Source organism: Drosophila gunungcola, chromosome 3R (assembly GCF_025200985.1).
Source record: "Drosophila gunungcola strain Sukarami chromosome 3R, Dgunungcola_SK_2, whole genome shotgun sequence".
NCBI lineage: Eukaryota > Metazoa > Arthropoda > Insecta > Diptera > Drosophilidae > Drosophila > Drosophila gunungcola.
In genome coordinates this window covers 18,469,689-18,495,113 of record NC_069139.1, presented here as the reverse complement: position 1 = coordinate 18,495,113, position 25,425 = coordinate 18,469,689, and the positions used below count along the sequence as shown (strand labels likewise).

The 25,425-nt window shown below is 41.5% G+C and overlaps 3 protein-coding genes across 5 annotated transcripts in view; 2 read left to right on the top strand and 1 right to left on the bottom strand.

Annotated features, from left to right (window-relative positions):
* Positions 1 to 25,425, bottom strand: part of LOC128252207 (amyloid-beta precursor protein-like) — a 109,281-nt gene that overhangs the window by 27,520 nt on the left and 56,336 nt on the right. The window lies entirely within an intron of this gene.
* LOC128252203 (putative uncharacterized protein DDB_G0277255) overlaps positions 1 to 25,425 on the top strand; it is a 66,824-nt gene that overhangs the window by 25,411 nt on the left and 15,988 nt on the right. Inside the window, exon 1 of one of the 3 annotated variants that reach the window (XM_052979742.1) lies at positions 17,367 to 18,187. The exons of the other annotated variants lie outside the window; for them this stretch is intronic. The gene's annotated coding sequence lies outside the window, so the exon portion shown is untranslated. Of the gene's footprint in view, positions 1 to 17,366; positions 18,188 to 25,425 lie in introns of those variants that run through there. 3 annotated transcript variants of the gene reach the window in all.
* On the top strand, positions 22,634 to 23,908 carry LOC128252208 (uncharacterized). Its single transcript, XM_052979752.1, is given in 2 exon segments — positions 22,634 to 23,177; positions 23,179 to 23,908. Coding segments are annotated over 2 exon segments (324 nt in total). The 5' UTR covers positions 22,634 to 23,130; the 3' UTR covers positions 23,456 to 23,908.

Genomic DNA, 25,425 nt, shown 5'->3' with positions numbered 1-25,425 from the left:
TTTCAATTTGCCGTCTGTGCGGTGCTATGCTTTATGGCCATTGTTGTTGCCCAGTGTGTATATACGTATATTTTATATCTGCATGCTGTTTAATGGAATCTCTGACTCGGCGACTTTGGTACCATGGTCGGGGGGCACTTGCATATCACACGATAAGCTGACCTTAAACTTGCCGGCCCGCTTTTGTTGTTGAGAATTTAAATAAAGCATGCAGCGGTCAACTTCTATGTGCAATTAGTTTTCCCGTGTATCTGTCTGTCTCCCTCCCTTTTTTTCTGACTGCGTGGAAAGTCGGGGGCTTTTCATATTTCAGATTTCGTGGCGAGCTGGGCATCAGCAGGTGGTCCCCGCTGCACCGCCGCCAAAAGCTAATTGTGTTTTTCTCACATTTGCAGTTAGGCACCGTTGTGTATCTGCGAGATACTCGTACTCGTACTTATACTGGTACTCGTACTCGTACTTGTACGCGGACTCATATGTGCGCTTAAAACAAACACACAATAAATTGCCTGCGCACAGCAGGCGACCAGTCTACGGTGGTTGTGTTTGATGGTGGCTTTCCTAGTGCTGGTTGCAGTGCAGCGGTTCTACTTCCATTTCATTTTGCATGCTGTAAATTAAGGCAGGCTGCCCGATTGCGATTCCTGGTAATAGAGGAAATCGTTAGGATTCAGCTATTAAGTACGTATAATTGCTTGTTAGCGGTTGCGAATGAGAATTATATGCTCACTGGCAATTGCAGACGACTGGCGACTTGAGAGAGTGAGAAAACCCAAATTGAATCCACATCCTAGCACAGAGCACCAGCAATATAATTTCGCCGTCTTCCACACACAAAAAATAAGTGATGTTTAAGACAGAATTATAAGGACAGTTTTTAAAATTCAGGTTAGAAATATACAAACTTTTTGGAATGTACAATTAAATTTTCTTTTTTTTCTTTATAGCCAATCAATTTAAATTTACGGATTGAAGATTTGATGTGTTCAGAACTTTACCACACAATTTAGTTTCAGCCTTTTCGCTCAGTATACGGGTAAGGAATGCTTTTTTTTTGCCGATTCCAAATGCATCCCATGGATCTTCATGGCGATTCTCGGGCATTGGGCTGTCATCGGTGCCATTGCGTTCGCCTCCCAGCGGCTACCTGTGTTTTCTCTCGCTGTCATCGGATCTGCGGCCAGTTATCTCACATTTGTATCCGCTGGCCGGCTATCAAGGCTGCATCGCCTTATGACTACCAGATTTTCAAATCCCCCAACCGGTTGGCGACTCTCATAGCCAACTCGACGACAACTGGCTCAGAGCTCATGCTTCATTAGACGTCACATTTGGCAAACTCCGCGAAGTGTGCAAAGGCTGCAGCAAAAGCAAAAGCCAAAGCGAAAACGAAAACGAGTCGTCATCTGACAAGGAGATCATGATGTTAGGATCCCAGATACGGCAGATTTTCCCAGCGATTTTCACCAGTGCACCTACTAATGAAGGCAAAGGCGCAGAAATTAATTTGCAAAACGAAAATATGGTCTACAAGAAAAATTCGCATAAATAAGCCAGCGTTTTGCAGACAGGTGCTCTGCCGTTATGGAAAGGGGTGCGCTTTGAGCAAAATTGTAACGCGCTCATGCAGATAAACAGTTGGGAAAGCCAAATCGTTTTGGAGTGGACCACATGTGGGCTGAGCGATGAGCTGCAGTGTCTGCAATTGCATTTTGGAGGAGGAGTAGTTGGCTGTGGGCTCAATGTGCATAAATAAATGCCCTGCCAGCTGCCAGTCGCTGTGGCAGCCTATTTGCTGTACGGTTGCGCCCCTGACACATTCAAGAATGTTCCAAGTTGCTTCCGAGTCGCTCATTCAAGTCGATTGTTTGCCCAGTGCAAACAACTAACTTTGACTTTGAGCCTGGCTCTGAAGTCTGAGCCAAACTGCTAAAAGCCAACAGCGAATGCCGCCAAGCAGTCTGTTGACTGTTTTCAATACCAATTTGGTGGTAGCCAGCACAGGCGCTGTTGTCTCGCTCATTGGCATTGGGCAAACATTAAAACATTGAAGCGGGTCAAGTCGAAGCTCAGATACCCTGGTTCGCAAATACAAATAATAAAAAGAATAAAGAAACAATTGCTTAAAACAGATTTTGTGTAATGCATTTATGTCAAAAAACTTGATTACCAGAAACTCAAAGAAATTCAAACAAAAGTTACATATGTGTTACTAATTATTTATTTTTTTATTGGAGCTGAAGAATGCCTCAATATGCTATTATGAACCTTAAAAAAATTTTTTAGTTTATAATTTCAATAATAAAACTTTGTAAATTAAGATGCTACCGATTGTATATTTTGTATATGCTTCAATCAAGAGAAAATAATATATGTTATACATAGGTACGATTTTTTACCTTCACTTTACGCCTAAACTAGATTTTAAACGGCATAATTCCATTTCTCAATTTCAATTTTTCAGATTACAATCGTATTCAAGCTTATTATGAAAAGGGTAATCAATTCTTAGAGTATTAAAATAGCTTAATAAAAGAATTAAGATTTTAAATTTATATATAATTTTATCAGTTAGTAGGATTAGTTGTAGTTTTAAACAAATTAAAATTTTAATTTTTGAAATAACGCATATATATAAATGTTATGTTTTGTTTGATAGTTTATCGTCGACTTAAATATATAAACCTTATTAAGCCTTAAAAACCAGTGAGTTTGAAACCAATATGGTTTCCAGCCAGACAACACAAGCTGGAAATTACACGAATTCTACGACATTTATTGTTGTGTGCAGGCAATAGATCTTTGACCAGAGTCAACAAGAGGCGATCCGCGAGATAGCCCCTGGCTAATAGCTGGTCACCAGATGTGGACAGCTGTCCTCTGGCTTCTTGGCCAGTTTGTCGCATTGTTTGCTTGCCCCTTGTTGTTTTTCTGTGTGCTCGCTGTTTGCCGTTTGCTGTTTGCCGTTTGTCTTTTGGGCCTAAGCGGCGTTAATGCGTACGGCAAACACTCGCGGGGACCACCGGCAAACGGCAGCTGAGCAGGAGCTGAAGTTGGATTCGATATTTAAGTTTAAGTTGGAGCTGGAGCTGAAGCTGGAGGCTACCGCTAGCCACCGGCCAGGGGCTCTGCTAATTGGCCAGAAAGCAGCAAATAAGCTAAAAAGAGAGTTAGTGACTATGCGAGATACTGCTTGCCAGAAATTCTCAAGTAATTATGAAAGTTTCACTTTTTGCCAGGGGTTTTCTTTGGTTTTTTCTGTTTTTGTTTTGGGTGCCATGGCATGCGCCATTCCAAACAAGAGAAGGAAATTATGCAAAAGATACACAAAAAGCTAAATGCGAAATGCGAAATTTTTCAGCTGCCTGCCATTTTTTTCCACGGCAAATTGTTTGCCCAGTTGTTGTCCGCTACTGCTAAGGCGATGGCTTCAAAAGTTGTAAATTAATAGGCGAAAATACGCGAAATCTCGATACAAACACAAACACAAACGCAAGCACACACAGATGGAGCACTTCGGCAATGGGTGAACGCCCATTGCGGGTCTTTCAATCAAATGGCCGAAAATGGCTCCTATAAATTGCGGCCCATGCATTAAATGTGACTTTTTTGCCTGCCAGTGGGGCTGCAGGCACTTACCGAACAATAAACATTCATTTTACTATGCAGCTGACAGAGATTTGTGGCAACAACAAACGGCTGTCAATTGCCAATTGAAATTTATGCAGGCAATCCCCCCCGATCCCCTGTTTTTTTTACCACTATCCCCATCCATCTGAGCCAGAACATTTCCAACTGGGTGTGACGACAGCAGCGACACTTGAGTCAATTTTAATTATGTGCACTCGCAGGCCGGCAAATAATGACGTCGGGGGTTGCCCAAAAATGGCACAGACAACATGGCCGGATCACTTCGGGGTCCACTTTTTAGTTCGTTTTATTTTTCTGTTTGCCACAGTCTTGTCTATCGTTTGTCAAATCGCCTTAAGAGTCTGCAGCTGGAAAACCCAAAATGCCAGCTAAACTCCAACACGATCTGTTTTGTCATACTCTTGCTGGGGAGGTTCTGCTACAGGTTGGAGAAGTGTGACACTATAAAGCATTGTTCACATCACAAATGTTCAACATTCAATTATAAATTGTAATTTTATTAAATTTAATTCTTTAAAAGATAGTCAAACAAAAAAACTTGGAGGACCATCATTAATTTTTATCATTTAATTCAAAACGATGATGTTGATTTTTTCCTTGTTAATTGTTAATTAATAAAATGTAGTAGGAATAATTTCTCTGGAGGTATTTGTCAAAGAGCATATTTGGTTTATTAGATAAAAAAAATACTTTTGGGAGGATCCTTTACTATATTGAATTAAAAAACATAGTGAATCTTAAAGAGGCTTATAACAACTTTTTTAGAATCGCCTTAAATAAGGATGTAAATAAGTCATATAAAAGAAAATAAATATACACTAGTTTCAATTAACAGAAAATGATTGGAGGTTTCTGCGCGGCAAGTGTGTTCAGTTATTTTGCAGCCTGGACTGCAATATTGGTTTTGGATCGCACTTGTTTTTTGCATAGAGGCCTCGCCCATCACCAGCAAAAATCACCAGCACCACCGGCACCACCCGCCCACACGCCCACAAGGCGTCGAAATGGGCACGGCTGCCATTTTGGGTGGGTGTTGTGCTCTCAACACTTTCGCCAGCACCAAAAACCATACTCCGCAGCCGATTTCCCGATGTCAATTGGCTCTTTGGCAGGCTGCACCGCAAATTGCATTGATTTGTGTGGGAATACGGCGTTAATTTGATTTGATTAATCAAAGTGCATGAGCTCGGAGATTTCACCCGAGATCGAGGTGCCCACAACAGATATTCGACATGTGCCGCCGGGTCGTGGCTTCAACTACGTTCGGGGAGTTTGTGCGTTCTTTTTTTTAGTTTTTTGGTTGCAGTTTATGTATATGGCCAATAATTCACTCGGGCGGCCTAACGGTTTATTAGCATAAATAAAAATAAAATTGATATGTTTGAACTATTTCCTGCAGCAATGCGCGCTACAATTTTCGTACATGACAACCAACAACCATCGGCCAACAGCCAACAACGGGCAACAAGAACAACCTGCAGCAAGTTGTGGCAGCAGAAGTGGTAGTGGTGGTGGTGGCACACTATCTTAGTGCCTGCTGCCACAGATTGAGCCCGAGCCAAAGACGTGGCCCAAACGAGCTGCGACTAAGTGGACGGAAGGCAGGCAGACTGCGGAATTGGTAGCTGGTGCAACAAAATGTTGCGATGTCAGCCGGCCAAAGACGACGAAGGCAGCACGGCAGCGAATGCAAATGGGGTTAGGGTATATAGAGGTGTAGGGGTATAGCGACTTAGCGGCTTAGCCACCGCCGTATCTAATGGTTATATAAATTTGGCACTTCATGTAGTCCACAGTCGTCGGCAACTGGCTGTTAGCCATAGCCATAGCCGTCGTTGTTTAAGCGCTTGTTTAGGCCCCGAACATTGCCTTGATGCGAAACAATATCGAGCGGGGGGATGACAAACGGCAGGAAAAGGCTGGGTTCACTTGTAGATCGGACCAATGATTGCGAGCCGGTGACTTGTACTCAGAATAAGTGTATTATATAATAACTATGGTTCCATAAGCCGATAAGCCTTAAACTAAAGTTAATTAAATAAGGTATTTATTAAAAAAAAAATGGTAATTGTGTTGGTAAAAATATTTTAAATAAAATATAAATAAAATAAATATATATTTTTTACATAAAAGTAATTGTAAGCCTCGTACTTTAATAATTTGGAGAGGTTCAAATACTTTTTGTCTTTAAAATTCCTTAAACTCAGTTGACTTTTAAAGATTTATAAATGGCTCAAATATTTGGAATAAAATGGTTTTAAAAGTACTTTTCAATCTGATACATTGCACCACATCTTTGCCACGCCTCTGCTGACTGGAAACCCACTTGGATGGCATGCCAATCGTGGCTTTTTCGCCAAGTCTCCACCTGTGCGGAGTAACATGTTAATTTTTACAGGCCCAGAGACAGAGCGGGATAGATACAGACACGCAGCTGACACGCACGTAGGCCAGTCACTCAGCGGCTCACTGGCCACGCCCACAGCGCCAAACTATCCAACTCATTGGCTTAGTTCGATAAAGTTATCATTTATGCAAATTTCACTGACAGCTTTGACAAAATCGAAGCTAGCGATTCGAGAGGCGGCTAGTTAGTTTTTTGGGGATCAACTATTTCGGGCCACCAAAAATTTCCACCCCATTTGCATAAAAACGCAAACGTTAGTCAGGTGATATTTTCTATTTTTTTTATTTTGCTGGCAAATTGATAATTTGCAGCTTTTCTTGGGCAGCTCGATCCAAACTGCTAATGACTCACTACCAGGAGCACCGGCTAATCACATGACTGTGTGTGGCCCGGCAAGCAGAGTCTAATATGCAGTTAACCCAAAAACGCCGGGCCAAAGAAAAACGGCTAAGACCAGCTATTATAGCCAAAGGAAACAAAAATGATTATAAAACCAACAACGGTCGGGAGCCGGCGGACAATGGGTATCGGCGCGGGCCAAAAGCTGAGCAAACCGTAATTGATGATGAAGAAAAGAGATCGATCATATTGTGCGAGCGCATATCAATCACGAACACGACAAAATGTAAGCACAAGCACACACATGCGATTCGGGCCGGGCCTACCTGGCGTATGCGTAACGTGTGGCATTTGCGGCTTCGGTGGCTTCTACCTGACCATAAGCCATGAGCCATGAGCCACCACTGCCGACCGACAACCACCGAGGGCAGCAGAAATGTTTAACCCGGCTAACCGGGCGTATGAGTAATGCTTCAAGTGGAAATACAATGAGCCGAGGATAAAAACCGAATACACAAACACAGACGGCGAATTATAAGTGTAATAATGAGACCCCGGCATTCCATCGAAACGAGTTTCATATTAATTGGCCTTTTCATAGCTGAATATTTGGTTTGGTTTCTTTGGCTTTCGGGCCTTATGCGGGTTCAATGGTTTGTTCTACTTTCTGGGCCACCCCAAGATTACATGGCGAAATGGGGAATATGGTGCTGCTCCTCTTTTGAATCATTCAAATCGCCGAAACTCGCCGCCGGGGCAAAATCTTGGACCCAATTTCTTGGCCGGCACTTTTTATTTGCTTTTGACCATTTCTTCATTGTTTGTTTTGATTAATTTTTCTGTTGGCTTCGCTGTTGTTGCAAATGTTTAAGTGGAGCAGTAAAGATTTGGCTGGCAACTCGCTGCTTCCGTTGCTAAACGATTCGAATTAAGATTCCCTGCTACTTCTGTGAATGAAAGCGAGAAATGCTTTGGATTGAATGGAATGTGCTGTCCACGGCGGAAATGAGCAGAGCTCAGCTTTCTTTTGGGTGTGTTTTGGCATTTTTCTGTGCCAGCGATTGGCAGTTTAAATACCCAAATTTCACCTTTGCTACCAAGAATTCCTTAGCTGCAGCTTAATTAAGCAGAAACATTTTGCACACGTAATTAAAATAACGAAATCGTTTCTGCCATGAACAGTCAAAAATACCAAATATGTTGAACAAATGTCAGGCCAAAGCGGCAGTCACACAAAAGGAGTAAAAACACTTGAGAATCTTTATACAATAAATCTTTATTTTTACGGCCAGACATTGCAAGTCGGTCTTCGTACAAGAAAAAAAAATTTAAACACTTGTTGCTGTTTTTGTTGCCATCGACTGTCTTGTTGGCTTATTTGACCTTTATTTCATAGAAAAAAGCGTCGATGTCTGCATTTGCCGTCTGCAATTGCGGGAGAGAGCAAAGAACCAGTTGGCCATTGATCATCCCCTGCCCCTGTCCCTCACCATCCCCCCCCCTGCCCATTTAACTATGTTGCCAAGAGCCCAGACTATTGATTCCTACACCGGCTCACTGCACAGTCCATTGCCTGTCATTGATGGCCTTGTTGTAGTAGCTTACAAAGTTGGTGTTAACTTGCCGAAAAGGGTTCGCGAAAAGAATACCCAGTAGTGCTTATTTGTTAAAAAAATAAATTTTAACTTTTATTTTTATACAAACCTTATAAGAAGGTATATAAATAACTAGCATGCGTATCAATACTAAAAACAATATCCAAACATTTCTCATTATCTAAAAAGTATTTAACTCAATATATTTGTCTTTAATCAAAGAGCGAACACTTTCTTTAGTTTTTGAAAATAATGATAAATGCAATTAAATTAAGTTGATAGAAAATACAATTTTGCAAATATGTGAAAATCTGGGCCTAATAACCAGAAGGCTTTGTTAGTTAGCTATACTTATACCGGACTAATACATGAAAATAAACCATTTCTAAATATTGCTGGTCAAGACACAGATATCGTATTTATTTTTTTTTTTTTTAACTTTTTAGAAAAATGTTATTACATTATAAATAAAACCTATTTTATTATGGAGCTTTAATGTTTTTGTTATAACTTTGAAAGATTTTTAGATTACGGAAGCATTATTTGAGTACTGTAATGAATCGGAATGGCTTATAAAGGAAATTATTACAATTCCGTGCTGTTACTTTAATGCTCTTTTAATCCACACGAAGATCTTATTGTGCAGTTTGATATACCCCACACCCGACCGCACCTGCAGAAGAAATCACCGTTAAAGTCATTTCGCATCATTAGTATGAAATGTGCGGCTGTATGGGTGTTGATTTCTGATTTGCGAGCAGGTGTTAGTGTGACCGACTGTGAGAATTGCTAAATGCGCATGTAAATACAACCGAGGGGAGTGGAGTAAAGGCAAGTGTGGATTTTGCCAAGCACTGCATTTAATATCCACCTTGACTTTGATAGTCCGTGTGTCCGTGTGCCCGTAAATTAGCCGCAGTTAGTGACCCGGCGTGGCTGCATTGGCATATTTCATGCGCTAAATGCATCATTAGGCGGTTTGATTTACGGCACACTTGTTTGTCGGAGGTAGGAAGCGATCGGGAGCGGATCGGCGGCTGGCATTCGCGTATATCCGCTGACGGCAGCGATAACCAAATGTGTTGGCCGCCTGGGCCATTTAATTAAAATTGAAAAGATTTTTTATGCCTGCGGCCGTATGGCCAAGTGCGGCAAACAATTTAATTAAAATTTCGGTTGATTTTCCCCCAGCATTAAAATGGTCAGCCAATCTGGCAGTGGCAGTTGCTGCCAAACGGCGGCCATTTGTGTTTCGATTTTGGCCACAAGCGTTCGGCAGTTTTGCAGTTGGTTTTTGGTCAAAACGAGATCGCAGCAAGTGGCACGCAATGCTGCTGCAGTAGCTGCCGCAGTAGCTGCTGCTGCCAAGGAGCCAACTGATGCGTATCGAGCGGCATTTTAAATGAAGCGATTAAAATCGAACGCCTGCACAGTTACACATTTGGCCCCGCGGCACCTGCTTCCCTGCTTCACCTGTCCACCACTGCATCCGTGTACCGCTGCATCCGAGCCACCACCTCCACCTCCACCTCCCTCCGCCGCAGTGTATCTTTTAATTCAATCAATTTTTCTCACAGCTACCCGTTGGCATGCGAGCATCGATCATGTAAATTGAAATTGAGTTACATGATCAACATGACATCATTCGGGAATCCGCAATTTTACTCGCTAATAGACTAACTCCACAACTTATACCGTCTGATTTAAAATTGCACAGAGAAAAAATGTGATTGAAATTGCTTTGCATTTTTAATATTCTGCTCACATTATTAAATTTATATGAACATATAACCTGTTTAAATAAACTTAAGCTAAATGATTACATATGCTATTCTTGGTTTTAAAAAAATTTAACATAACATGTTTTTCTTTTAGTTTTCATTATATTTAACAACTTAAATATTCTTAAAAATATATCTCTGACGTATGTTGCCAATTTTAAAGTTTAATTTTTCGGTAGTCCATATTTAACTACTTGTGGCTCTTTTAACCAAAAAATCCCCGTATTCACTTGATGTAAAAAACACTTAATTATAACTAAAACAGTTCTTAAATGCAAAATATAAACATTTAAAGTAGAGGTGGCATTTGGTTTTTTCCCTCTGAAAGCTACTTCGGCAGTATCGTGTGGGTTCATTAGAATAAGCAAACATTGGCGGGCAGAGAAGTATCAAATCGTATGGCGGTCAACGAGCGAGTGCGTGTGGAACACCCACAGTTAAATAAACATTGACGCGTAGCAATTAGAGCCCCAAGACAAGCTGGCAAGTGGAAGAGAGTCTGAGTCTGAATCTGAATCTGGCCAAGAGCCGAGAGCTATCTGGCTAAGGCATTACCGATGTACATATCTGCGTTATTTATGCCCCTGCTTGCCTTCCCGGGCACACAAACACAAACACACACACGACACACACAAAACACCCCTTCGATGGACGATTGTCATTGATTTATGCCACTAATTGTTATTCATCGCACCGTAGGTGGCCTCAGCACCATCCAATATATAAGCACCACCACCCCAACAGCGGTCCCCTTTGGGAGCTGTTCTATATCGCGTGCTGATGTCGCATTAATCAGAGGGGGGCAAAGACTGGCAGCCAAAAAACTACTTCACCTAATGATTTGTTTTGGACCCTGAAAATGGGCTACCAAAAACGGTAAGGTTACAGCATCATAGACCCATTTCCCCACTCTGAGCACTCTGTAGTCCGTTTCGTTTAATGATCGCCTACGCAAAATCTGCTGCTTCAGATTTGTCTCTTGTCAGCATAAATTTGTCTTAATTGATTTTAAATTCGGGCATTCTAGTTGTTGTTTTCAGATTTAATGGCCGCTTGCAGGTCAAATTTGAATTTCGTTCCTAGCGAGCCCCGAACAAAAAAGTAGCATTTAAGCCAAAACAAGAAATTATATTTTTCCGCTTTTAGGCTAGGGCATAGCTAATGGCGTTCCGAAACGAGTCCGATGTTCGTTTTGATTGAGCATGAATATGCATGCTCAGATAGCTAATTCAATTAACGAGCCCTAACGACTTTATCGGAGTTATTTGGAAAACCAAACGCAGGAAAACTTACCCATAAATGTCGCATTGATTAATCCCTTTGCACTTGCCAGATTTACGTTGGTGTAACCAAAGGGCAGGAGGCCACTGGGCATTTCCATAGAAATTCCTTTATAATATCACATATACTCTCCATCTCAGATAGCCATCAAAAATGCTGATTTGATAATGACACAAAGACAAGCACCTGCTGTGCAGGGAAATTAGTTTGTTGGCTATCTTTATGGGCTGCCAATCAAAATAAACATATGTAAATAACCCCTAGTTTATTTCCACGCATAAATATGGTGATATATATAATTTACATTCGATTATTGGACTGACGCAGCCAGATCGACTGTGGACACATTTAAGGCAGCAAATTATCAAAACGAAATTGCACCATAAATAAGCCTGTCAAAATGTAAAAATTATGAACGGCAATTCAGCCCAAGATGCAAACAAGATTCAGGCTAATGGATCGTATCGTATCGCATCGTATCGTATCGGTTTGGATCGAACAGATCGTCGCACGCTTAATGGCGTGAATTATTTACCGATTTTAATGCCAAGCCAATACCAACACCTCCTAAGCCAAAAACCAATATCGATCAGACAGACACTGCTGCGCCTTTGTGATTACGTGCTGCATTGATTGTTGTTAATACTTTTGCGGCCTGTCATTGCTTTTATTTAAAACAAATCGAAAATGTTTAAATGCCGCCTATAGCTTTTTGAAGTTGGGAGTTTGTAAGTTTGGTAGCTTGGTAGTTGGTAGTTGGAAACGCGGGACATTGCCCAATGGCTTACAGTGGCTATCTATCGGTGGCAGTCGGTGGCTCGTTTAAGGTGTGTCCCAGCCCGAGACCTTATAAAAATAAACAACAATGAGCAGAGACAGAGGCAGAGACAAAAACTCTGGGCTATGCGTTAAATGCCGTGTATGTGGAGCAGTTTGATTTTGTGAAACGCCCCGCTTCGTAAAGACAACAATGAAACGGCCTAAAAAAGATCAACAATCATTTTTCGGGCTGAGGTGGCTACTTAAATAAACAGAGATCTCTGGATTGAAGTGGTCTGGGCGGGGGGAGATAATGAAAAATAGCGGCATCAAGTCGAACAAAAATAAACCACTCTTTGGGATATTTTAATCATAATAATAGACAACAGCCACAAAAAGCTGACAAGGGCCTTTGTTCGAATGTCAGTCTTAATAAAGGCGCAAAAATTTATTTTAAACGTTTTTTAATGACGTCAATGAGTTTGCAATTGTTTCAGAGTGTGTGTGAGCCAGAATTGGGCAATTTGAATAGGCCACACCACGCATTTTCAGATTTTTTACTTTAAACCAATGAAACTTTTATAAGATTCTTTGCGCTGGCTTAGTTTTTTTTTCCGAATCAGAGTCTGCCAAACTGAAACTGAAACCCAAACGAAATCCCGATCCGACACCTACAACATGGCATCACGTACAAATATCGCCAGCACGATTTTGCACTATTTTCAAATCCAGCCAACACCTGCGCAAAAAAATAAAAGGGAAATATCTCAAAGTTGGCGAATTGAAATGAAAATGGAGATGCGAAGAGATCAGCGCAGATCACGTTGGTCATGAAAAGCATGAAAAGCGTTTTGTGGTCTTCAGATCCCATCAAATAAAATTCAAGGGTTCGCACGGAATATGGGTAAGGCTTCCTATTTGGACTGGAGATTTACTCCTCAGGGGATGCAAATTGTTTTGCACTTGAAAGCGAACGAGTTAAAGGCGAGGCGTTGGAAATCATTAAGCTAAACGCACGACATTTCCGTTTTAATCAACCACCCGCTACCAGCGAAATTAACTCAATTCACAAAAGCAGCCAAAAAATGACAGCGACAAGAAGGGAAACGGAATGACTGGGAGTCGTGAGTGGCAAATATTCGGGGGTCTAGCCAACATTTAAGTACTCTTTCGGAAATATAAAATAAATTTCAACCCCAATTTTCATTGGATTATGTGCTTGTTTTATTTATATACATTATCCCTTAAATATGTTCACTTATTTCCTGACTTAAATATATTTAGCTGATAAGTCATTCTTATCATCCGCAATTAGCTTTCGTTCTATAGCCATAACTTGCTGGCAGCGGGGTAAATATTACTTTACACTTTTTCGCGTAAAATATTTTATAATGGCAATCAAAGCAGATAAATGTGCCCACATAACTCTCGGCCATGCCATTATTCCAACCAACCGAACATCCAGCTGCATTCCTATCAATCTCCGCGGCACTTCTGCCACAGCTCCTCAAAGCAGCCAACACGATCTGCAGAAATGTCTTGCGGAAAAAAGAGTAAACATAAAAATTAACTTAAAAAATGAAAAAAAAAAAAACGAAACGAGACGAGACGAGACGAGACGAGGGGCGAGAAAACGGAATTTCATGGCTCAATGAAAAGGCCAGCTGAAAGCTGAAGAACTAATAAACAACAACCACAAGAGAGCCGTGGCTTGAAAATATAGTTCATAGGCATTGTGATTGCCTTCAATAAATTGCAAATAATTTCGACCTCATTTCGCTGGGCCAGCCACACGGTCACGGACAACGCCCCACAATGCCCCGCCGACACCTTTGCCTGGATATATGTAGCCACCTCCACAGTTCGGAGCGCTGCGTGATATAATTTCTAAGATCTATAGACAGATCTTTCGGTTTGGCAGTGGACCAAACGTATTTCCAGACCACGCACATGCTCGGGATTTAGTGCGCCGTCATAAATTTTCCAGCAACTCCGTTCGACTTCTTTTTAATTAAAACGCTATCAAATGTCAAGTTTACATGGCCGGAGCGCCAGCTGCGTCGAGGAGCAGGCAAAAGCAAAGCAAACACTTGTCATCTTGACAGGCCAAACAAAGCGTGACAGACGCAGGGAGAGATTAGGGGCAAGGAGCCGGGGGCAGGGGCAGTGGCAGGGGGACGCCTAACGAGGGTCATTCAATGAGTTGAGTTGAGCTGAGACTGCATTCGCATTTGCATAGGATAGCAGACCCACACAGACGGTGCACTGCACCTGGCAAATGTGGGCTCCACTCGTGGACGCGGACTTGGACATGTTTAAGTAATTGCGCGCGTGCGTGGTGGCAAACAATTGAGACACACTGTGTACACACATTGGGCCCGGGACCGGGCTTTGTTTTTGTTTTCAGTCGGTATTTGGCCAGGTCTTTGGCCAGGTCTTTTCATTTTTCTACCATTTTTTTTTACTGGGCTTTTCGGCTTTTGTTTGGTGGTGTCTCTTGATAGTTTGGCGGCGATAAGCGCGACATGTCAGCGTCAGCTACAGCTCGAGATTCAGATTTAACTTGAAGTTTAGCGTGGCAGCTTTAGATTTCGAGCACAATATATTTTGTCAGCTCAAACGGTGTACATAATAGCCCAGAGATAAGATTGTAATGGGCCGGTTAAGCGGCTCATAAATCATTGGCATGGAAATTGCTTTTCCATGATAGACAACTTGTTGCGACCAGCGCACATAGTTAGCGGCTGCTGCTGCTGCTGCGACTTCCGCAAAAAGCAAGGCGAAACCTGCAAACTAAGTCATTTTAAGCAGCACTTTTCACTTTCCGCTAAACACTCGACATCCGCTTGGTGAAAAGTTCATTTAGAAAACAAACAAACAAAAACTTAAACTCATTTTCATAACAGCCATCGCCACCGGTCAGCATCGTGAATGTGCAGCTTTTTTATTTATCTTTCTATGCCAGTGTCTGCGGTATGCGCTTCCTGCGCCGATTTCTATGTAGAAATATGCTGGGAAATTTAGCGCCAAGTGGAGAAAATACCCGCCGAAGCATTGGCCCAATGGAATTTCGAACAAATGTATAACAAATCTGCGGCAAGCAAGCTGTCATAGGTAAACAAGGAAGCCGAGAAGCCATTGCGAGAATAAATATACCAGAGCCATCATTTTAAAGTTATATTTGCTTAGTGCATAGCTATAATTTATTTGCCGATTGTTGTTTGCTTTTAGTCATCTTCAATTCCAGCGGACTTCCGTTTCTTAGTTTTCTTGACGAATGACATTTGAGTTCACAAATGATTAGTGGGTTTTTTGTTTGGGTTCACGCTTTTTGTGAGTGATTTTAGTATAGTTTATAATCTTTTGAATTTATATTGTTTTTTTATATATATATAACAATCAAGCAGTTATTGATCGTCTTAATTGCGGCTTAAACCCTAGATGTAAAAATCAAATTATCCAAAAAAGAATGAATTATTATACTTTTCCTGGGCCAAATCTTAGCGATTCGTTATAGTTGACAACAAACTATCCCGTTTGCGGTATTTCCGCCATTAACTGTCCGTTCAACAATACAAAGCCTGCCGCAAGGGCATGTAAAGTGCCAAAAAAAAAATAAATAAACGAAAACGAGAGAAATCAAATTCCACTCCTTCTGCGGCGATCTATACAAATTTCCTTCTGTATATAATATGATTGATTGCCCCGTTGACCTGGAAACGTAGCAAACTAATAGTTACACCTAACAATGGGACCAGGGGACAGTGGAGCCGTGCCTTGGTCTATGTACGTACGTTTATGATCAATAAGATCCATAAAGAAAATGGGTCAAGCGGGGCGGTGAGCAGGCTCTGAGAAGATGAAATAATAAACGCAGGCCGAGTGGGCGCTGCATTCCGGAGCTGCAGATGGGGAGTCTGGTAGCTCTGGTAGCTGCAACACCTTGAGATGGACTGGAAACGAAAAAATAAAGTAAAACCCCAGACTGACACATGACGTGGCGCTATTTTCGGCAGCTGGTGCTGGGACTGGGACTGGGCTGGTTGACGAAAGCGGCAAGTTAATGAGCTGCCCCCGATCTTTGTGGCTCCTCTGATTACTAGGTTTTTTACATTATTATACGTATGTAGTTATGTAGTGCCCGCCTCCCGTTCTTCCCCCAACGACGACTTCAATTTCACTTTTCCGACCTGGATGCAGACGGAACCTGGTGTTGTCAGGCCGTCATGCTGGCCGAGCGGAGAACAAAAGACTTGGGCAGCGAACTTGTTTCGGGGCACCGACAGTGGGTAATTAAAAAACCGTTAATATTGGAACCGCTCTCATCGTTGCCCGGGTGTCAAATCAAACATAAAGAGAAATTATTAAAAATTCATAAAAGCCAGCAAATATATTGGGCTGAAAACAGATGTGAACAAAATTGAAAAATCGGGCGTAGAAATGTGAGAAAAGTCAGCAGGGACGCCATAAAATGCAAAACAGATGAACAGCGATAGCCCGATACAAGATATCAGATACAAGACAGCCAATAAGCCCGGGTAATATGCCCCTGTCTCTGTCCCTACCCTCTCGAAACCACGGACGAAAATGTAGCGTTAAGTGCTCAATGGCCAGAAAACGGCATTAAGCCATAAAATCGATAGAGATTGAGAAAGAGAAAGAGCCAAAAGAAATGCTCAAAGCCAGGCCAAATCCCACAGCCGAGGAAACGATTGATGGAGTTCAAATGCATATTGATTGACGTTGAAATGCCCCAAATGGAGCACGGCACCGTGAGGCAGGTGCAAGTCAGCCGTGGTGGCTGTTTTGTGGCTAATAAGTGGCATGAATTAGTGAAACGCTTATGGGGGTCAGGTCGTTGCGGCACTCCACTCAATGAACTGTTTAGAGGAAAGGCTTTTAACAGAAACAGTCGCAGTCGCAGTTTGGGGCCATTGAGGCGAATCGAAATCGTAAATTCGAAATCATTGACTAAAAGCTTTTGATAAATTATAAACAAGGGACCAGGGATGTGAATGAGAGCGTTTCTATCAATGGCTGGCAGCGAGCAGCAGCAGCAGCAGTCGCAGCATAATTGTTGTGAGAAACCATCTTGCTTATTTATGGGAAAAGATCAATAGACTTGGGCGTGTCCGTCACAGCCTTTCCCCGAGGCAAACCAGATTCTACTGGACAGAGGTCAAAAGGGTTTTTTTTTCGCACAATTCTCCATTGAATAAGGCTAAGAGAAGCAACGGTCGTAAAGCGGGCAATTTATGGGGCGAAACGATATCAAAATGCTGACAGTTTAATGCTCAATGGTATGCCAGACTATGCAAATTCTAAAAATAATCCCATCCGCCCATTGAAATCCCCCACCAGACAAAAGAATCAAACGTCTGGCAATCCTAAAAATAAGTGACAAATATATTAAGAGCATAAATCAGCATCAGAATCGCTAATAGAGCGCGAAGAGAGCCGGGCGTCTTCATTCATTTGCTTTTGGCCAGGCCAAAAAGCCAGCAACTTTTATTATCATTTACCGCTTCGACTCCAGCCACAACAAACAAATCGTATAACAGCAGAAACAAAAATCGAAAATTCACAAAAAAAAAAAACAACAAGCCGAAACAGAAACTAAAGATCAGCTCTGCCGGCGTTGTCGTCACGCTCTCAGCGGATCGGCTGAAGTCGACGCCGACGTCGCTGCTGCTGTTGGCCAGCAACTTCTTGGACATGCTGGCCAAGAGCCAGATTTAGTTCAGTTCAGTTTCAAGTGTTTGAGCGTTGCGTGCGTTTCGGAGCTTTGAGCGGAGATTTCGTTCGTTTGTTTCGTATGTTTCTGTTTTCTCGCCTCTCCGACTTCCGTATAAGTTCATTTGCCGTCGGCCAACGTTCAAAGTTTTCATCGCCTATTGTCGTAGTCATCGTCGCGATTCCTGTCGCCCACCAAAAACCAGCACCAGCGCCAACACCACAACCACGATCACACCAAACGGAAACCGCCAACGGAAACTGCGATACGGGGCTCAGTTTTAAATTAACCCGGGCAAATTAGTTTTGTTCAAGAAAGAATATTTCCCGTACCGCCGACAAATGCAAATGAAATAGTAGCTGGCAAATTTATGAATGCAGGCCGAGAATTATGTTTCGTCTGATAAGACGATGCGATGATAAATGTGTGTGAGAGTGTCTTCTTCAACAATCGGTAGCCATAAATAATGGTCATTATGGGCTGAGGCCTGGGAAAAACTAATAAAAATCTTTGTGTGGCCCAAAAAATTTAAAACCGAATACAAAAGTATCATACACTATGAACGTACATATTTATGTGGATTTATTAAGCTGTTAAAATTTGGATAAACTTTCCGACCACTTTGACCAACTTCAAACCGGTAAGTGCAAGTTTGGTTGCCAAGTTCGTTGTCCAAGTCTTTAGTTTATTTCAAAGGTATATCTCTAAATTTCCTGCCTGTCGCACATCTATGCAAAGCAGAACCATATTAAAATCAAATTTCTGTAGTTTATATATATATACACAAATTTGTATAATTTTTAATAGTTAAGTCTTTGTGGCGGGACACAAAACAGGGCTGCTTTATCGCAGGCATAAATTCAAGTTTTATCGCGGCCTTTTTTATTTGGAAAGTCATGACGCACAGGCCATAGAAATCCCCAGCCAGTTATCATGACCAGAAAACCGCGAAACAAAGCAGAATTAAAACAAAATAATATGAGGATTTTGACCAAACTAGTAAATATTAATAAAACCTTCTTTGTCTTTGTCTGTTTGGTTTCTTTTGTACCGAAAATTCGCAAATTGATTACAGATTTCAGAAAACGCTGATAGCGCATCTCAACGGCACTTAAGCCTTATCCACCACTAGTGCCAAAAATCTCGCTTGGGCGCCTCTTAACTCTTGGCCCGCTTATATTAGTCACTTAACGTGTGCAAGTCAAGCGCCTGGCCAGCAATAATTATATACTAATTTAGCGTATAATTAGCTAATTAGAACTGCGCAGCAACTGCCGCAAAACCCAAAAACTCAAACGCAGAAAAAATGTTCCGGCAACACCTTCTGTGCAAAAAAGAAAAATGCGCAAAAAATTTTAGCTTGCGAAAATAGAAAACGGCGAACCCTTGACAAGACCGTGGCTCGAAAAGCTATTAATCAATCGCGGCTGGCCGCATGTTTGGCTTGCTGTAAATAATAATGACTTCATAATTGATAATTTTACCAGTTGCTGGAAGAAAGTTAGTCAAACCTGGCAGTAGCCACGGCTCAAGCACCAGCAAAGGCACACATATCCACTGACACATACAAGCCTCATAAATTAGCCATCAATGAATATTAATCAGTTTTATATATTTAAATTGTATAAAAATATAATCAATAACAAGCGGGCGCTGATGATAGAAGAGAAAAAAGCCATAAACTGAAGTTTAAGTGTGTGCAGGCAGTAAATTAAAACGAAATCAATTTCAGATAAGATCCAGCAAATGGGAGCAGCACAATTTTTCACCGAACTGCCTATCACAAAAATGCGATGGCTAATACAAAAAAATACAATTGGCTTGAAGCTCAGGGAGAGAGAAACACCTTAATGGCATTTAATTAAAACGAAGGCAATAAAAAACTCAAGGTATTAAAATTATTAAAGTGAAACGTCGTCACTTTAAATTAAAAACGACAAAAACGGAAAATAAAACTAATAAAAAGCAATTCCAAATCAACGCCGCATTCAGTAATGCAAACAAAAGACTCAAGCAACGAAGACTCATGGTAAAGATAAGCTTTACTTAACTACACTCGTGAATAACTTTGTATTAACTCTTGATCACTGCTTTTGGGGAGCATGAACAAAAGACTTAGGCAGCGAACTTGTTAACGCTCTCAGTCAAAAAATCATGAATGAAACGCCAAACTGATAATGGTGTGCGACCGAACAAAAAAATTATTGAAAATATGATGGTGCTCTAAGAATAAGTTGAAGCGTCATAATTGCTTCTGGTGATATAAGAACAAAAACTAATAAATTGTAAGAAGTTGGAAACTGGAAATTCATTACTTATAACTAATAAATGGTATTCTTATTCGGTTTAAGCTTAATGAAGCAATGCATTTTTAAAAAACAAATGTTCCCTGACAAATTAATTTTTTGATAACTGTTGCCTTACTTATACAAATTTTCTCACCAAATTCTATTATTTATTTGACTTAAATTAGTCACTCATTTGTCCATTTAACATGGCCAACAGGCAGACCAAGATTTTCTTCAATTAACGGCAAATCTGGTATGTTTGCCCAGAAACACGGTGACAAATGAGTGAAATAAAAGCTGTTATTATCGGTTTGTTTATCTTATTCGATCGTATTCCTTTTCTAGTGTCTAATGTTAATAATTAAAAGTCTGCTGCTCGTGTCATGCAGCCAACAACACCGCATATGTGTTAAAGAGCCAAAAGGGAGGAATATGCAAATTTCCAAGTTCGCTATCGGTGTTTCGGTGTTCATAATTTTCTATGAAAAATGTTGTGCTGCTGTTTTGTTTTCTCACATAAATCTGCCACAGGCGTATAGAAAATTTCACCCAAAAGAAACCGGAAGCTTGCCCGTCAAGTGGAATGGTCTCTGGGTCGTTTAGCGACCGAACTTCGTTCGTTCGCTTAACTTTAGCGGGTGTTTATCAGCGTTGGAAATTTTCATAAATTTCTTCTTCTCCTGGCCATATATACATAGTAGGTATACACCAGACACGCAGCACCCGTTTCGCACTGAATTTTTTCTCACTTTCGCATAATTGCGGTGGTATACCCTTGCGGGGCTCGTTTCTCGTTTGCTTGTCTCTTTCTGGGTCTGCGCTTCCACGCTCCTCATGTCAGACACTTTGTCAAAATAGCATTTGTTACGCTGTCAGTGCCAGCCACCAACGCACTGGACAGCCACAAAGGCAGCAACAACAGCAACAACAGCAGAAACAACAGCAACCATAGTAATAACGAGCGTTATCCAAGCATCATCATTATCAACTTTTAACCATCGGTTTATGTTGTTTGCCACCGAAATGATTTAATTTTGACAGACCTTTTTTTTGCTGATGCTGCTGCTCCCAATGTATGTGTGTACATTTTTTCTTTGGCGTTTCTTTCTCGAGTTTTATGTGTGGGAGTTTTTTGATTTTAATTTAAATTTCTTTGTTGTTGTTCCTGTTGCCGGTGCTGTCTATTTTGGTCATAATTTTTGTCGTCTTGTTGGTGTTTCCATTGCTGCTGTCGCTTGAACTTTATTTGATATGCATTACCCCGGCCTGACTTTCGTCTTTGTTTATTTCTTCTACGACTTCTCCTTTTTGGCATTAAGTGCTTGTAAATTGGGTCAGTGGGAAGTTACACTTCAGTCGACGCTCGTTCGATGCCGATGTTGTTGTAGCTGTAGTTGTGGCCCGTACTTGTACTCTACGACGTCATGTGTCATAAATTTATTTGTCTGCTGCCCGGGCTCAGAACTTTTGCCTCTGACATTTTCCCGTTTGATTTTCATTTGATTTACCTATTTATTTATTTATTTACAGCCAACCATAAATGCCAGAGAGTTTTTCTGCACTCAGAAAATTATTTTATACCTAGCTTCATTTATATTTGAAAAGCTGCTACCTAAAAATTAAAATAAAAAGGATTTTTATGAGTTTCTGTTTTTTAATTTATATAATTTTAGTGATGGGTAATAGTAAAAAGCTTTAGCTAGGAATTTACTAAAGTGTACCAGGCATTTAAAGTGCTTTTGTTGGGGCTTTGCTTTAATTTGAGCAATGCTGCCACAAACACCTCTCCTTGTTTACGATCCCCATAAAGCCGCTTCCTGCTCCTGCCCATTTGTGAGACCAGTACATAAACCGATTTGTCCATTGATCCCATCCGATGAGGCCATGTGATCATCCGATCTCTGCGGGAGTATGCAAATTCCCCGAGGACTTTCAATAAATTTTACCCGGATTAGCTCGCGGTCTAGCCGTTTTCATGGCAGAGATGAATTTTTGTATTGTTCACCCGTAAACCTGGTACCGATCAGCCTTAGTCCCACACACTCAACCTATTTATCTGGTGGCCGTAAAAAGTGCACCAGTCCACCAGTGCAACGGTGCACCATCCTTCGCGGCCATGGCTCATTGAATCTGGAGTCAGGAAGCGCAATGTGCAATGTGAAGTGACTTTGGCTGTCTGCTGTCTAGACTCGAGACACACTCACAGTTGCCAGCTGCATGTGGCCAGCACCGAGTAGAGTCGAGTCGAGTCGAGTCGATGGAACAAGTGCAGAGGATTGGGCTAGAGGATTGCATTGAATTGGAGGATGAGGATGCATTTGCAAAGCTTGGCTTGATTTTTATTGACACAAGTTGCTGGCTGTCGGCCGAGTGCCGAGTGCCGACTTCTGGCTGCCTGGCACACATTTTGCATATTTTATGAGTTCGTGTCGATGTCGCTTGTGCAACGAGCTTTTTGTTCTTTGCTGCAGCTCTTTGCATAATTATTGTGGAGCGTATTTTGTGTTTGATTCGAATTCTATGTAATGTCTGCGCTACCGCGGAGGTTGTCTCTTTTTTATGGCCGCATTTAGTGCCTCGTGTAGCTGTAAGCAGTAAGTACAAATACCCACGGGACATGTGACCCACTTGCCGAGGAAGGTGCCTCCTGCTACCCACTGATCGCATCGCATAAATCAAGAACAGTCATTAATGTACGTGCATAAGTTATTCGAACAAATCAAGGGGTTTTCGGGGGGAAGGCCCCCTGCTAAATTAGTTTTCACTATATACACACTCGACCATATATAAACACATAAGTACACGGCGATTTCGCTTGTTAACATTAATAATAACTTGTAATTTGCAGTCGTTGTTGAAAATCACTCACTGAGCGAAGAAGGGAAAAAAACTGGGAAAAAACTAATTACAACATTTTTCACATGTATGTAGGTAAACATTCATTCATAATACGTAGCCAGAGCCAGAGCCAGCATAATGAAATGTAAATGAGAAAATCCAGACGAGATGAGATGAGAAGAGACTTGACCAAAAAAGCGTAGACTTTGAAGATCTTCCGCATGGTTGGCTTCTGACTCCCGTCTCCCCGTGGTTCCAGCATATCTCCCCCAGAGAGTGATCTCAGTGTGTTGTTAATTTCTGTTCATTAAGTCAGAAAATAGCCAGGTTTAATGTTCGAGCGAGGCACAAAATTAATTAAACATTTATCAAAATCAACGCCGCCTCTCAGGGCCTCGCGATAACGGCGAAGATCGGAATATCCGAATATCCGAATACTTCCACCCAAAAAAACACGATGACATTTGGGCATTTTATGAGCATGACCGCCATTGTTTTAGCTTTTGGGATCGCTTAACTCTTGTCATTGTACTAGTCAAAGTACGAATGCCGCGCTGAGACTGAGACTCTTGGCCGAAATCGTAAACGAAACCGAAACCAAAACGATGCCACAAATTCCAAGCTCTGCGACTTCAATACAGACGTGGACGTCAACATCAGAGTTCGCCTGTCGTTCCGAAATGAAAAATGCTCAAAATCCGACACAAAAAACCAAAGAAACACTTTGGCTCGTTATTCTTGGCCTGGGCTTTACTTTTTTCGGGGGTCTCGTTTTTGCCTGAACTGAACCGAATTCGGACTTGGATGTGGAAGTGGACGTGGACGTGGACATGGACGTGGAGATGTGGCTGGGCATATCGCTCGGCTTTTGGCCCAGCACTTGAATTGCACTTGAATGCTGTAAATGTTTTTTAAGGCTGCCTGGCTGGGGATCTTGAAGCCGAAACGAATCTCGAATGCCCTCCCTGAAGGCAGATGAGCCCCACATTTGAGTGGAGATGAGCCTGGCTTATTATGAGGTCAGCGGCGGGCTTTTGAAGTCAACATTGCGGCTGTCAGCAGGTCACTTCAAAGCCATATCTATTGACAATGTTGCACAGGCGAAAGCCACATCTGGGTTGGCTTGAGATTCTGGGGAAACTGCAAAGATATCTAAATAATCCGTATAAAAGAGTTTCACTTATTTAAGATCTTATTTTGAAGAAACTGTTGTGAATCCTAATTTATTGGTTAATCAGTGCTTAGTACTTAATTCGCTGTTTTAGAATCCTTTGGGGGTCAAGCACTCCATCGACTCGACTTGGTAAGAGAATCTTACCCCTGAAAAATGAGTTTTACTTTTTGGTTTTACTTTTTACCTTCGGCTCCTGTTGCTCGTTTTGGCTTTGTTGTAAGTCTTTCGCGTTTTTTGGCAATTTGGGTTACATTGGCCGCTGTCTGAAAAATTATCTGGCACTTATATTCACGCTTAATTGGCATTTTTTATGAAACTCGAGCGTGCTGAAAAGTGCAACAGCAGCAGCAACAACAGCAGCAGCAACAACAGCAGCAGCAGGACAAGCAAACAAACAAACAAACAAACAAACACAAACATTCGTGCTCTTCTCGACTCCTTGGCGGTTTCTCTGGGTCCAAGTCCGTGTGTCCCCGTCTCTGACAATGACACTGGCACTCAAAATCAAAGGGGAAAAATCAATTTAATGAGCAAAACATGCAATAAATTACACTGCCGCACAAATGAATTTTATTTATTTCATTTTTCCTCCTTTCAACAAATTGGGTCACATATTGCAGGAATTTGTTGTTTTTCTCGTCGCATTGTAAGTGTGTTTTTGTTTTGGTATCATTTTTAGTTCGAACTTCGAACAGGAAATGACCAGTTTTAATAATTTAAATTTTATTAATTCGATATTGAAGCCGTTTATTTTATCTCTGCCTCGGTGATGTTTTTTTTTATTTTTTTGGCAAATGGCAAAACGAGTTATCCGAGTTGACCTTTTGCTGGTCTCAGTCTGTCTTAATGCTATGCTTGATTCTAGAGCTGTGGTGTGTTTATTGTTTCAGTGAGATTGTCCGACAATATGTCAGAGTCAGTGCCTCAAACTGGACCATCATATGGAGCTAAAGCCAAGTCCACAAAAAAACACAGTAGCAGCCACAAAAACTGTAAGTTGAGGAATTTAAAAAGGCATTCAGCCGCGATCAATTTATTTGACATCAATGGCAGAGGCCAATAAAAGGCTGCCTAGCTCCGGTTGTTTGTGGTAATCAAAATGACTGATGAGCCAGCTCTATAAACTGGTTCGCATCTATTGCCCAAGCGTGGGCGTTTTATTGTCTTGGCCTGTGGTAGCCCGAAATTAGAAATCTCTGATTCGATTTTAAATGCAAATCGATTTCGATCGGTGTTTTTAAATGCGTCTAATTCGTTTTGTTGTGTCTTAAGCACGAAATCCGAAATATTTATATTGATTTCTATTTGGTAGCCGTCCCGCTGCGACGTCAGCAGTTAATGAATGGGTTCGCTTGGGAAATTCTATCGGCCGAATGCGAAGCCATAAGCTTGCATCATTGACAAATCGCCGGACAAAGAATCTTCGAACACTTTACCAGCTTAAATACTCGTAGATTTGGCTTAAGCCACAGCCACCGCTCAAGTGATAAATGATAGTCGAATGTGACTTGGCTTATGGCCTGCGTACACCTGTTTGGAGTCAACACGTTGTGAATGAATCGCTTCCGGCATGAATGG